Here is a 14,404-nt window from a genome sequence, read left to right on the forward strand (position 1 = left end):
TTTACATGTCCCTTTTGTTTTTCGAGGGGTCAAATTAACTAATTTTTGACTAATTATTAGAAAATATATATTTATTAACTTAGGAAATAAAAAGTTACATATTAAAATAGACTAGATTTACATTTTGATTTCTATTTCCTAAAATAGTAAATAAATATTTTCTAACATTTGGTCAAAAATTAGTCAATTTGACTCCTCGAAAAACAAAAGAGACATGTAAATTGAGATGTAGGAAGTATTTTAACGGAAGTTAACGGAATTTGACTTCTCCAAAAAAAATGGACATGTTAAGACTACGCTTCCAATAATCCAATGTACATTGGTCAGTGCAATTGTAACTTGGTTGAGCAGCTATTCAAGAATGAACATGGCGTTTTCTATTTAAGTTGCTGGCATACAGATTAAACGAATCATCGCGTATGAAAATATTACTCTTCGGGGTCATCTAAAAAAACTAATGTAACTAATACACCACATTAATCTTAAGAAGATTATTTGTTGGCTTCAAGCCACTCAAGAATTCCTTTTTCTGATTCAGTCAGATCCTTTTTCTCCTTCAATGCCCCCTCAGAGAATCCAAAGTAGTCTTTGTAGTTGCGTTTGTAGTAACTGTCCAATCTCTGTACAATATCCAAAACAATTAAAAACCAGAAAACGTAGGAAACACATCCATTTCAAATTTAACATATTTGCCAGCATACCTTAATATACTGAAAATCAGATATATGTGTCATAAGTTATTTTTGTTGAATGGGTCTTTCTAGTTTATGTACATTATCACAAAATAAAAATTATTAATCATAGATTTTTTTTTTTGTTGGTGACAGAGTTTCATGCATACATGGGTAGTCATTATTAGTAAATAAATGGTTTTTATTTCATGGTCATAATAAAAAATGGTTGTTGAGTTCTCTCTCCGAGCAAATTCTTTACGTTATTTTTTGACACGTTTTTTGAGGCTCCTATAAAATATAAAGTATAGTTCTATAATATTTTTTTAAAATTTTTCCTGAATGAAAAGATGACGTTTAAACTTTTGTTAAAAAAAATTTAAAAAATGTTATAGAATTATACTTTATAGGCACTCAAAAAGCATGCAAACAATTAAGGTTTAAACTCACGGTTTCTGGTTATAACTTATGTGCATCAAGCTAAAACCATAGATTACCTCCTTGTCATATTTGCTTTTGTTTTCTTCTGATTTCTTCAAGTATTCTGTAGTCGAAAACAAGAGTTGTGAGTTGAGTAGCATAATAAATCCGGCAGTTGCAGTTTATAATATCTGAGATAAATGCAAGATATTCGAAAAACAGAATTGAGAAACAAACTCTGGAGAAGGTCCGTTTGGGAGTCCGCTGCAACAAAAATGGTAGAAAGGAGAATCCCTCGTCTGGGTTGATGAGGGACACTAGTGGTTGAGTCTTCTTTGGTGCTCACAACTTTAACAATGGATGACACAATCCTAGTAAGTGTAGCTGAGATTGCCATTCTCTTTTTTCTCTTTTATCTACTACACTAATAATGCCTTGTCTCATTTTTGTATATGAAATGTGTATGCCTCATTCTCTCCTTGCCTCGCCTCCACCACTTGTTTATTTGTTTTCTTCCTTGCTTTTCTTATCCAAACCAAGATATACCGATACTCTTTCTTTCAACTTTTGCAATGTAATTTACAAGATAAAATTATCGGCTCAAATAAGTTGGTTATAATATTTTACTTAAAAAAAATGGTTTTTACTTTAACCAATCGGTTATACTAATAATTGAGCGTAGTTAAACATGTTTGTTTACCAAATTTAACCAATTAGTTTCGGTTATCTATATTTTTTGGTAAATGGGGGTTGAATTGCTAAATTTTTACATATTCGGCAAAACATGTGCCACCTATGTACTCTAATTAAGAATTTTGTTGCATCACGTAAATTCAAGTACCGGGAAGATTAAATAAAAGTTCACTCGTGTATACGTAAACAATTAACTCGGCTCCTTATCAAAAGTAACCGGTTTCTATGTTCATTTATCAAAACTACCCAGTTTTTTTTCAACTTATTTTATGTTCCTTTATCAAAACTATTCAGTTTTTTTTAACTTATCAAAACTAAACAGGCTAAATAATGAAAAGTGGGCGACCTGAGCGTGAGTGTTGCAGGAGTGGAGCCTGCCCTGTACACGGCCCGTCCACGTCTGTATTTTTTCTAACCTAGGTCGCCCGAAACCGAAACAGGAAAATTAAAAACCGATCTGATTTACATGACTGGTTCCGGATATACCTCCAAACGAACCGAACCGAATCGATTATTAAAATAATAATTAAATATAAAATATTATATATATAATATATAATAAATATTTAATCCATATCATATTCAAAAAATTAATAAAACTGTTCGAAAATTTGAAGAACACTGGTATGTTACATCAGCTTGTAGATTGAAATTGGCCATCCAGAGTTCCAGCGCATATACAATTGGGCCTAACAGACTCCAAAGCCAAAGCCAGAAAATGTTTTCACTACGTCTAATTGTGTTGAAAGTTTAAAAATCATTGCTATAATAAATATTATTTATAATTATGCTCATTAATTTGTCTCGTTTGTATATTATTTTTAATTTTATGATTGTCGGTTTTATAACTGAATCCGAATCCAAATCCGAACCGGCGGTTGCGATTTCAATTTTAAAAACCAGAGATATATAATTGTAGTTCCGATTTTATCCGAAAAACGAGCCGAACCGGCCAGACTCTCCCTACTCAGTGTAGAGTACAATGTACATGAGATAACTACTGTACTGAAAATTAAATTACCTTTTCCCATTCATGCTATTCTATAAGAAAATTTCTCGAAATTTTTGAATATAAAATATAGAAGAGTAAGCCTTTTTTTACAAGAAAAAAATAAAATTTTCAAATTATTAGAGACTTCGCGGTAAGCAATTTTACTTATCGGCAACTCAGAGAAATTTTAATAATTTATTTAAAAATTGATTTAATAAATTTAATTAGTTAAATCAAAGAAATACTTTTGAAAAATTTAATTAATTTAGTATTGTGCGTTCATAATATGAAATAATATTTTTTATGATTTAAGGTTTCGGTAAGTCGCGTGAATTATCGATACATTTCAGATTCCACTTCTCGACAATATATTATTTGAATCTTTCGGGGCAAGTACCAAAAAAGTTATCGATATCACGCTCTGTAAAGTCTTGATAAGTCAAATCGATACAAATTACACTTGTCGACAAGTGAGACATAAACCTATATATACTCGGAGTTCTCAACACAATTCATTTTCTACCTTCACAGATTCCTGGATGTACTTTTTCTTCCGACCCTTCTCTCAAAAACCTAAGCGAACAAAGTTTTAAAACTCTTCAAAATGGATTCTTCTTCAACACCCACTATTCCTACAGTCCCAAAAGTCACAAACTACCTCATTTTTGTCCCAAACTTGACACTGTTTTGTACAAATGTTAAGGGGTTCATGCTACAAACCTTACTCTTTATTATATTGATGTTCTTGTTGAGTTTTGGAACACAACCATATTCACAAATGTGGCTATAGATAAAGACAACTTCAAGTAAGTTGTGACATACCAAATCATGGCAGTAAGCATCATTTTTATGAGACTGTATGAACAATGTATTGGGACTTCCGGTGGAGAGTTGATAGAGTACATATTCATATATATATATAGAGTTAAGTTCAATGGAGACCACATTTTTTTCGGAGACCCGGAGACCACATATGTTCTGCAAGTAAAATATTTCATAAAAACATTGCAAAATGTATAGTTTTGCAAATCATATTCTATGAAATCATTATTTCATTTAAAATCTTAAATATCATATAAGTTTTACATGTGGAACATTACAAAATGTTTTGTTCTATGAAATATATTTAGTTTGCAGAACATTTGTTAAACTTGCAGAACATACATTATCTACTTATTAAACATAAATGATTTTCAACAATTTTAATGAATACATGATATTTGTAGAACATATTTTACAAAATAATTTATTTTATAGTTTTTTGATTGCGGAATATACGTGGTCTCCGAGGTCTTCGATGAAATAGCGGTCTCCATAGAACTTTCCTCTATATATATATATATTACATGATAATTATCCTCATATTACTTATATTTTTCATTTAATTGGACATATATTAATTAGATTTAAATATATTTTATTGTAGGGAGTAAGGATTTTTAAATTTGAAAGGATTTGGAATAAATTAGAAGAAAATTCGGATTTTTTGGCTAATCGCGCAAGAAATATTGTTTGGGTCTTATCAGGAGTTCTAGAAGTCGGATTTAGGCGATTCAACGGCCCACACAAAGACAATTAGATTTTATATCATTGTAGATGGGTCCAGATATCAAAAACACGCTGAAGCAGACCAGGAACAGAGGAAAAGGTCGACCATGAATTTTCACATTTTTTTAAGTTTTCAGAATTTTTATATTCTTTTCAAAGTTTTTCTTTATTTTTTTATTCTTTTTAACGGATTCCGTTAAAGTCAACTGATACTTAACGGCGCAGTGACCTAAATTCAAGTTTTTATTAGTTCAGTGAGTTGGCTACAAGTTAAATCTAGTTTAGTGATCCATTTGCAACTTTTTTGAGTTCAGTGACCCAATTGCAAGTTGGCTATGATTTCAGTGATATTTTAGCCTATTAACCCTTTTGGGAACCTATTCAGTTTTGGAATTGTCTTGTATAATCCTATTTGAATTAAAACACTTTTGTATTAGGTATTATTATATAGAGATACGTATTATTGGAAGGAGAGAGCCACGAAGAAGAAGAGAAAGGATCGACATTTTGTATCGTATTATATTCTTTTCATGATTTTTACTTTTCTTATCTTGATTATGGTTGGCTAAACACATAATGGTTAGTCACACAAATAAAAATCTATAAATTATATTCGGGATCCAAGTTTAATTCTTAATATATTTTTTAAAAGTAAAAAAATAATTTAATCATTTATATCATAAATAAAATGTCTCATTATTAGTTGTCTAATCAAAACTCTGTACTTAAACACAAATTGATTTTCCCACCAAAATCCATATTGGAGTAAAAGATGAGTAGATGTAATAAGATGTTTGTTAAGTTTTAGTGGTTTAATAATATAGAAAGTTAAAGTTAGAGTAAGTGGATGAGAGTAATAACTCGCCTGTAAACTATTCCCTCAGCCGGCACAAGATTGAGAAGAGAAAAAAAAATTCACTAGTTTTATAAAATGGAGTCTAGTCCTCGAAATGGTTCGCACAAGGATCTCACACCATTGTAAAGAAAACACAATTTACTTATACTTAGAGATTTCATTTATGGGCTTTTAACTGGCCGCTTTGCGTTGGATGCTCTTTACCCTCCCACAATGAAGGTAACAGCAAGGGACGGTACTTAGATAAAACATATAATAACAATTCCGGGAATGATGAAGACGGTGACAATAAGAGTTGTACCCCTCCTGATAACTATTCTTTAAGTGATTCAGACTCATGCTCCGAGCCTACTAAAGAGCCTTTCTCCAGGATCAAAGACTTAGATGACCCATGACTTCTAACTTCCTGGGCAAGGCAAGCCGCCTTTAGCAAGGAGCCTCTTTTCCTTCTATCCAGCTCCCCGAAAACAACATTCGACTTGCATGTGTTAAACATATAGCTAGCGTTCCTTCTGAACCAGGATATAGTTCTTTGTGATCCTCAAGTTCAAGTCGTTGAACGCTTCGTGTCCCAGCCCCCTTTATCTTCCTTGGGCTTTGGGCTTTTGTCCAACTTCCAACTCAATATCTTAGTCATCTTTCTTCGAAGGCCGTTGATTCTACTTCTTTGATTGAATAAGAGAAGGTGAATCAATACGACAGTACCGGCTCGTAGGCCTTTTTTCGCAGATCAAAGAGCGACTTCCCCATTCATTCGAAAAAGTCTTAGTATAGAACAGAAGCATTCTGGGCCGACTACATTCCCTCCCCGCTCTTACTTTGGTCGACTTGGCCGCACGTCGTCTTTTTTGAGAGAAGAAGTCAAGGGGCCAAGTGACACTCAAAAGTTGTCTTTTGTCTCACGCGGTTCTATACATGAATTAGCCCACTATGAGTCTACTGCATTTAAAAAGAAAGATATATAATTATCTAAGAATATAGTATACCATTCGTGTTTCTTTTACAACACGACGAAAGTAAATAGTTCGAATGAAGATAAAAAAAATAAACATTTTTAGGCTTTACACATGGGATTGCAGTTCAATCGGTCAGAGCACCGCCTTTTTAAGGCGGAAGCTGCGAGTTCATGATCAGGCTGAGAGATAATAGGCATAATAGCGTCGGTACTTTTTGATTCTCTCTTTATAGGCATGCAACACAATAGAGCCATTGTTCTTCGGGACGGTGAGGTGGACAATCCCTTATTCTAGCTTTAGAGGAGCCCATATTCAAACAAAGATGAAGCTATATGCTTAGAACATTTTTATCTCTTCCATAGGAAGTACATCTTTACATATATGTTTTGCTGCTTTGCTCCTCTAGTCAGCGTTTAACGCGCGCAATTTCTAACGAAGTTTTCGCTTATATATTGAAAATAACATTGTTTTTGCTAATTTGAATTGAAGGGTGGGGCGAGACATGACCGCGACTTAAGATTCAAGTATTGTTGAAAAGATTAAAGGAACTGAGGAATGACTACCTGTAATAAAGCACTGGATAATACGAGCCGACCAAAAGAAGCAAGGCTTAGATTACTAGATCCTAGACACAATTTTCCTAAAGATGGAGAGTCCAAGACTTATTTACAAACCTCCTTTTTCCTTTTTTCCCCATCAATGTTGGCCCAGTCGAGGCTCGTCCATGCCCAATCCCAATGGAAACCCTTCGATTTGCCCCTCCGTGGCTCAATAATCCACCCCCGGGTCCCGAAAAGCCCTTTTAGTGGCCTATCTCTCTTTCTCAACTCGAGTCTTAGGTTTAGCGTCCTTCATCATTCATGAACACCTACGCCCATGCCTCTGTTGTAGGATCTGCCGGTGGATCTTCCGCTATGCGTACTTATGCTTCTATCCCAACCGAAGCCTTTGCTCCTGAGAGACCCATGCTCCCGTTCCCTCCCCTGACGGTGCTCCTAACCAATCGCGAGTAATGATGCAAAGCTGGGCCGGGTCTGGGCATGCATACTCTCAAATCTAATATAACGAAGCTTCAACAAAAATAGAATAGCTTTGCTTAGCGGTGACTACTTTCATTCTAGTAGCTGCTTTGCTTTAGGAGCCATTTATTTGGTTTAGAACCACATAGCTTGCTCCGGTCGATAATAGATATCATTGAGCGCCTCAATTGTTTCACTATGTTCATTTCATCTTGAATAATCAGGCTTGTTTCTCTACTGCCAAACTAATACTAAGGCAGCCCTCTTTTCTTCTATCTATGTTAAATGTCAGAAGCTTGACTCATCTCAGCAAGTTTCTTTATACATTTGATAGGATCGATGCACGCTTAGTTCTTTAAATCGACAGTGTTAGTTAAGGTCTGGGCTATTCGCCTTTTGAGTAAAAAAAAGTAAGTAGGGGCTTCATAGAGACTTTCGTTCTAAAAGAAAGCGAAGATTCCATTTTTAGTCAAATAAGCGCTTTTTAAATGAAGAAAGGGCAGCCCTAATGATGCTGTAGTGGATGTAGATGGTGACGGTGAAGACAAAGGGGACATGTTATATCCAAAACGTAAAAAATCTAGTAAATATTGTAAAGGCAGATGTAGTATGGGATGCAAACTGGACGGTACACAACTTGATTTTGGAAGATTAGGCACTAAAAGTTGAAAAACAAGTCATTCACAACCATTGATAATGGATTCCTCAAAAAGTTAGAAAGAAGGAAAGGTTGAACTTAATTGTGCGTGCCGGACCTGTGGGAAGAGTGTTAATAGTTGTGTGTTCTTTTAAGACTTATTCGGGGGCCTGCTGCTCTGGGGCCGGCTTAACAACTTTAGGGGGATTGGTATGCCAGACTTAATCTTGGGCAACAACTTTTTTTTCCCCAGACTATATGAAATCCACACTTTGACACCCGAGATTCCGTAACATTTAGGGGCAAACGAATCCTTTATGATGAAGAAGATGAGCTACAATAAAATGATTCAGAGTTCTTGAAGAGTGGAACCATGCAGTACCAGACACGAGACAGATCTTCCAAAAAACAAGGTTTTTTTTTTCCGAATAAGCCAATTCAGGGCTCGAAAGAAAATGACCGCCATATATGATTCAGGGCTCTAAAGAAAATGACCGCAATTTTTATGGTCAATTTATCAGCATACTCCGCATTCAACAAAAAGGTGGCATAACACACAATATCATCAAGCAAACATCTAACAAATTTCTAAACCCTAAAACCAAACAAACACAGAATACACAAATATATTACCTGACATAGCAAAACAAGGTTGTTGCCTGACCAAAACAGAACACATACGCAGTGTGATGACCACTATAACAAGAACAATATACATAAAAAGTAAGCACAAATTTATGTAACTCAATGCAATAATCGAGAGTCTCCAGTGCGTTGTATGTATCATTCTCTATCAAAACTCTTAACATCCAAGTCATGTTCACTGTTATGCACGACGATCATCCAAGATAAGTTAATGGAGGTTAAGACATAGATTGTGGTAATAAAGATGAGTGAATGTGCAATAATGGAGATGGCGGCAAATGAAGGAGGAAATTGGGTAATAGAGCTGGGAAATGACAAGAAACACCTCGATAGACGGTGTTAAAGCAAAAATAACGATTCTTGCAATCTTTCTCAAACCATAGGTACATTAATTGTAGTTTTGAAAGCAGGGGTACACAACTTACACATATCTAAAACCATGTACACATATTACATTCAGGTTCTAGATATATAATAACGCCGTTACGAAGCGCTGCTTTAGCGACTAATTGTACTAAATATCTTTTGGAATAAATTTTATTAAATGTTAACATCCGTCTTTTTTATTTGTTTCCAATATTTGTATATTCTTTTACAAGTATTTTAAAGTATATATAAAATATAATTTTATAAATTATTTTTATATAATATTTAAATATTAAAATTTTCTAAAAGGGTTTTATATCAAACTGGCCACTCGTTACATCAAAATATCTCATGTGACCCACCCATCTCATCGGGGACTCATTTAAGCCACTGTAAACTAATTATATATCATTTTACCCACCTCATTATTCATACCTCTTTACTTAATCATTTATTAAAAATTAACCGTTTAACATTTTACTACGAAACCACTTCGAGTACTTTCATGATTATCTCTGGTATTTATCGAAATAATTTGAGAATTTATAAAGCAACATAGCAAGGGTGATCATCCAAATATATATAATTTTAACTATATATTCTTTAAACCACATAGTGATGTTGCTTTAAGAATTCCTAAATTATTTTGATAAATTCTAGACACAATTATGAAAGTACTCGAAGTGGTTTCGTAGTAAAAAGTTAAACAGTTAATTTTCGATAAATGATTAAGTAAAGAGGTATGAATAATGAGGTGGATAAAATGATATATATTTGATTTACCGTGGCCTACATGAGTCCCCGATGAGATGGGTCAAGTGAGATATTTTGACGTAACGGGTGTTCATTTTGATATAAAACCCTTTTCTAAAATAGATTATAAATGTAGATTATAAACCCAGGCGCCCGGGGGAGGTGTTAAAACTTGAAACATGGGAAGATTAGGTTTTTAACCCCGTCGCCCTTTTACTCGCCGCCTACGTTTTACTGTCCCAAAATCAAAATTCTCTGCCGCTTCCCAGTTTATAATCATATACTAGTCTCTACACATACAAAATGTCTTCTCCGGTGGAGCATGAAAGCTGCAGCAACACCACCATCTTCCAACCAGACAGTTGCTTAACCCCCTTCCCCCAAGCTCCCTATCCACTCTTCTCGCAGCCTCAGAAGCTCCGGCCCATTCGCCGGACCTCCGACGATATGACTCAGCAGCCTTGCTTGGTCAACGAGGCCAGGTGTGATACGGCGTCGTTTGTTTCCAAGGCGTTTCAGGATTATAAGGCGCAATCGGATGCTCAGCTTCTCGATTTCATTTCTCAGGCGACTTCTTTCGATGCTCAGTTCAGGTGCCTCTTACTCAATTTTTTACCCAATTTGCCCTCTTTTTTTATGAATAGTATAATCTTTTTTTATTTAATAAATTACAATGTTCATTTAAATCCCATTGAATTTATCTGAATAATATCACATTCACAATTCCCATAATAATTGTTGGTTGATAATTTTTCTCTTCTCTGTGTTGAAATTACACTGTACTTTTAATTTAGTAGTTATTATATTGATTATTGACGTAATTTGTTATGTATATGTCAATTATGTGTTGCAAGTCACTTTTTATTGTTTGTAGTACTTGTGTTTTATGTATTCATGTATTTGATTCTATAAATGGCTTGTTTCATTTGTGTATTGAATTGAAATTTAATAGTGTAGTTTAAAGTGCACATGCTTTCAGTTTAGTAAAGATCTGTCAAACAATAAGCCAGTTAAACTATGATGCTCAGACTCTTGTGGATGTACGGGACACATTTTGGAGTTAAAAATTTTAGATTTAGTGACATGTTCTTACAGTGATTAACACGGCATTTATTATGTTTAATATAATTTGATATTTATTTTGAAATTAGTATTTATCACCTAATTCAAAGACAAAATTTGAACCTTTGAGAAAAAGGTAATATGATATTTACTATATATACAAAATCCATAGCAGGTACAGTTTTAGAAGTTAAAGAGTTGAATCAAATAATTAACAATAGTTAGCATGATAAAGGGAGTCGGTAAAAGATAATAGTATAGTACAATCATATAGTCATTATCATTGGAGATGACGAGTCCATTCTTCAGAAGGCAGATCCTATCCGGGTCCTGTGTCCATACCCAGTAGTGTCGAAACGGGTATGGATGGTTTTCCGGCAAATTTGAGCATCATAGGGTTAAATCGTAAAATGGGGTTATATATTTTGGAGAAGAATGAAGTGGCTTATAGGATTTACCATCTTTCATTATATCTACATTTAGTGGTTTTAGTGGTTTTGGAGAAGAATGAAGAATCTTATCTTTTAGAGGTTAGAGGTTCATTTAAGTTAAGAAAGTTGATTAAGCTTCTTTACAAGTAGAAGTTAAGCTTTGTAATTTAATGGAGATTATTTTAATAAAGTAGTGTGAGAGAGAAGTATTCTTGTGTCCCAGGGATGACGTGATGTGATGTGAAGAGGTGTGTGATTGGCTGTAAGTGGAGTTCATTAAAAATGTTAGATTCTATTAATATTTTAACTCTTCTACCATCACCATCCACCACCATGAATAACAATATTGAAGCAGCTACCAAACTCATGGTGATTATTTTATATTAGGTCTAGAAAACACTTGCAAATCATGGTTCATGGGGACTGGGGATACATTTTAATACAATACCAAGGTGAGAAAGCTATGAGCTAACAAAATCAATTTAACTCTGTCTAAGTAAGTTTGTCATCCCCCTACCCACCATCTCCCTCCCACTCCCCCCCCCCCCCCCCCCCCCCCCCCCCCCTCCCCCTCCAACTCCCCCTCCCATCATCTGTATAGTTAGGAACTGAGTAGAAAAACATGGATGACAGAAGGATGGTTTCAATTTTTGAGAAGGTATTATTTCTTACACTAGAAAAAATATATATCTTCCTAAATTTTTTCGAGAAGATATCAAGTAAAATGAACAAACATTTGGACATAGTTGCTCTTCTTTTCGGCTCATTATATTTTATTTTTGGCCTATTTAAACAAACAACTAAAATCTAGAGTAAAGGATCAGTTTAATAAATGTTATCATAACAAATTTTTTCTTAAATTGCTGAAATTAACGAGGGTAAACTATAACTCTATGGTGTCCCATCATAAATTTATTTGACTTGTGCAGATGTAGCTAAGTTCGGAACCTAAACCAACACCTGGTTTCTCTCTGTACAAGTAATTATAAACATAGATTTTGGGCATTTCAAATGCCGTGTTGCAGTTGTGGATATGATGGAGCATCCTGTGGGCATCTTGCGAAAACAAATATGAAAATTTTTTGAAAGAAAAAAATGATGAAGTGAAAATATTGAGGCGGCCTATTTTTATAAATATATATAGAAAAATGTCACGCATTGCACAAAAATTATGTTAGATTATGTATTTTTCCGTTTTTCGTGATCACTGCCATGTCATACACCAAGCTCCACATCATGTCCCTAGCTATGTGTGAGAGATATTATGATGAAGTTAACATAGTTAGGAGATCTGTTAACAAATGTCGCGCGTTGCACGAAAATTAGGTTAAATTATGTTTTTCCGTTTTTTCTTGTTCACTGCCAGGTTACACACCAAGCTCCACATATCCCTAGCTATGTGTAAATAATAATCATCATTTAAGTTTATAGTAAACTTATTAAAGCATAATGGCGTGAACCTTTAAGTAAAAATGGTGATCATTATTGAGATTGGATTGTCACAACCTCTTTAGATGCGACATATATTCACGTTACCCTAGATATATGTCTTTAAATATTTCAACTTTAGAATATTTACTTCTGTGTGATGTTAGGATTAATATGATTAACATTCTTTAAATATTATTGTAATATATATTTTTGCATAATATATATGTGAAATGTATTTTTAATATAATAGTAAAATAATAAATATATGCATACATATAGTAAGCAATACCTAGATGGGGAATTGGAAGCTTTGCGGGATTGGATTGAATGGATCTAGGTATGATGCAATTGGTATTATAGCAGACACAAATAATGATGCAACTGGGGTGCAAAGTTTTGAACCTTTATAGAAAGAGGTGAAGTTTACTTCAAATATTCCTTCCCTTCCACTTTGCAAAAAGCTCATGAATTGTGTTAAGTTGAAAACTTACTTCTGATTTCTATATCTAGATGTGTAGTTTCAGTAAAATATCTCAAGTGTATGTAATATCATATCATAAAATGGGGGTCTTGTACAGCATATTTTACAAAAAAATTTAAATGTAATGTTAAATTTAGAATGATAAAAATGATGTAAAAAAATTTATACTTAATCAGTAGATGGTCCAAACTTTGTCTGCGAATAGTGATGATATTATGCAAAGTTGGCCTGTAACATAACAATTATTGAAATTGATAAATTATGTTCAAAAACATTAAATTAATTTGGTGAGCTAGATGTTTGCAATGTGATCGCTGATGAAATTTTTTTTATATGTTAGATTTCCTAAACCAACTCAATGTTTTCGTTCTGTTTCAGCTCCTCTTCGGATGATGATAGTGAGTCATCAGAAGCAGTGAAAGAATCGACAAACCGAAAGAGGAAAAGAAAAAGAAACTCTCTAGAGTTGCTTATGGAGAATATTATGAGGAAAGTCATGTACAATCAAGAGCGGATGCATAGACAGTTGTTGGATATTTTAGAGAAGAATGAAGAGGCGAGACTCATTAGGGAAGAAGCTTGGAAACAGCAGGAGATTGAAAGGGCCCAAAGGGACGAGGAGTTACGAAGAGAGGAGGTATCTCGCAGCCTGGCTCTCATATCCTATGTACAAGATTTGCTGGGCCATGAAATTCAAATTCCAAAATCTTGTGAAGTCTCATGCGCTGAGAAAAACGAGCAAGAATTTAGCAATCTTGGCAATTGTGATACTGATCCTAATAATAAGGGATGGCGCAAATCTGAAGTACAATCCCTTATAACTGTTCGAGCTGCTTTGGATCATAAGTTCCTGAATGGTCACAAAGGCTCTCTATGGGAATTGGTAGCAGCCAGATTATTCAGGATGGGGTACAACCGCACTGCAAAGAAGTGGAAAGAAAAATGGGAGAGTATCAATAATAACTACAGGAAGACATTGGAGTGTGAAAAGAGCTGTTCTGGTTATTCAAAATCATGCCCCTATTTTCAAGAACTTGATATCTTATATAAAAGCGGACTAATAACATTAGTAAATGCAACCGGCAATATTTAGATTGAAATTGAGGACGGCTGTAGAAGTAGCATACATGTTTAGCCGAGGTATTCACTGTCATTCAAAGTACCTTCAAAATGAAAATTTTCTCTGTACTTTGATTGTCATTTTTTATTTCGTGTACTCTCTCCGGTTGTTCCAGATTGTAGTCCTGAATCTATGAAGCTGGCCTCTATTTAAGTCTTCCTTGAAAGTGAAGTAATCTATCTGGGATGTCATTAAGTATTATAACTTGTTACTGTTTTGTATTTAGATTGTACTTTTTAAGTGACTATTTTGCTCCTGGATTCTCTTTGGCTTCATGTATTGGGTTTTATTTGCCTTAACTAATTTGTTGAAACAATGTATCTA

General features: G+C 34.2%; 2 protein-coding genes across 2 annotated transcripts; one reads left to right on the forward strand and one right to left on the reverse strand.

Moving 5' to 3' along the window:
* Positions 1-354: 354 nt before the first annotated feature.
* On the reverse strand, positions 355-1,604 carry LOC108198687 (uncharacterized). Its single transcript, XM_017366465.2, has 3 exons — positions 1,329-1,604; positions 1,169-1,215; positions 355-620 (listed from the first exon to the last, which is right to left on the reverse strand). The coding sequence occupies exons 1-3, from the start codon at positions 1,486-1,488 to the stop codon at positions 492-494; spliced, it is 336 nt and encodes a 111-aa protein (XP_017221954.1). The 5' UTR covers positions 1,489-1,604; the 3' UTR covers positions 355-491.
* Positions 1,605-9,721: 8,117 nt separating this feature from the next.
* On the forward strand, positions 9,722-14,343 carry LOC108197685 (trihelix transcription factor GTL1). Its single transcript, XM_017365375.2, has 2 exons — positions 9,722-10,148; positions 13,339-14,343. The coding sequence occupies exons 1-2, from the start codon at positions 9,859-9,861 to the stop codon at positions 14,051-14,053; spliced, it is 1,005 nt and encodes a 334-aa protein (XP_017220864.1). The 5' UTR covers positions 9,722-9,858; the 3' UTR covers positions 14,054-14,343.
* Positions 14,344-14,404: the final 61 nt, after the last annotated feature.

Source organism: Daucus carota, chromosome 8 (genome assembly GCF_001625215.2).
Source record: "Daucus carota subsp. sativus chromosome 8, DH1 v3.0, whole genome shotgun sequence".
NCBI lineage: Eukaryota > Viridiplantae > Streptophyta > Magnoliopsida > Apiales > Apiaceae > Daucus > Daucus carota.

Excerpts from the sequence above, each read along its gene's own strand:
- LOC108198687 (XM_017366465.2), bottom strand. The coding sequence starts at position 1,488 with ATGGCAATCTCAGCTACACTTACTAGGATTGTGTCATCCATTGTTAAA. Across the intron at positions 1,216-1,328 it reads CCAAACGGACCTTCTCCAGA|AATACTTGAAGAAATCAGAA; the intron begins GTTTGTTTCTCA and ends TTTCGACTACAG. Across the intron at positions 621-1,168 it reads AAAGCAAATATGACAAGGAG|AGATTGGACAGTTACTACAA; the intron begins GTAATCTATGGT and ends GATATTGTACAG.
- LOC108197685 (XM_017365375.2), top strand. The coding sequence starts at position 9,859 with ATGTCTTCTCCGGTGGAGCATGAAAGCTGCAGCAACACCACCATCTTC. Across the intron at positions 10,149-13,338 it reads TCTTTCGATGCTCAGTTCAG|CTCCTCTTCGGATGATGATA; the intron begins GTGCCTCTTACT and ends GTTCTGTTTCAG.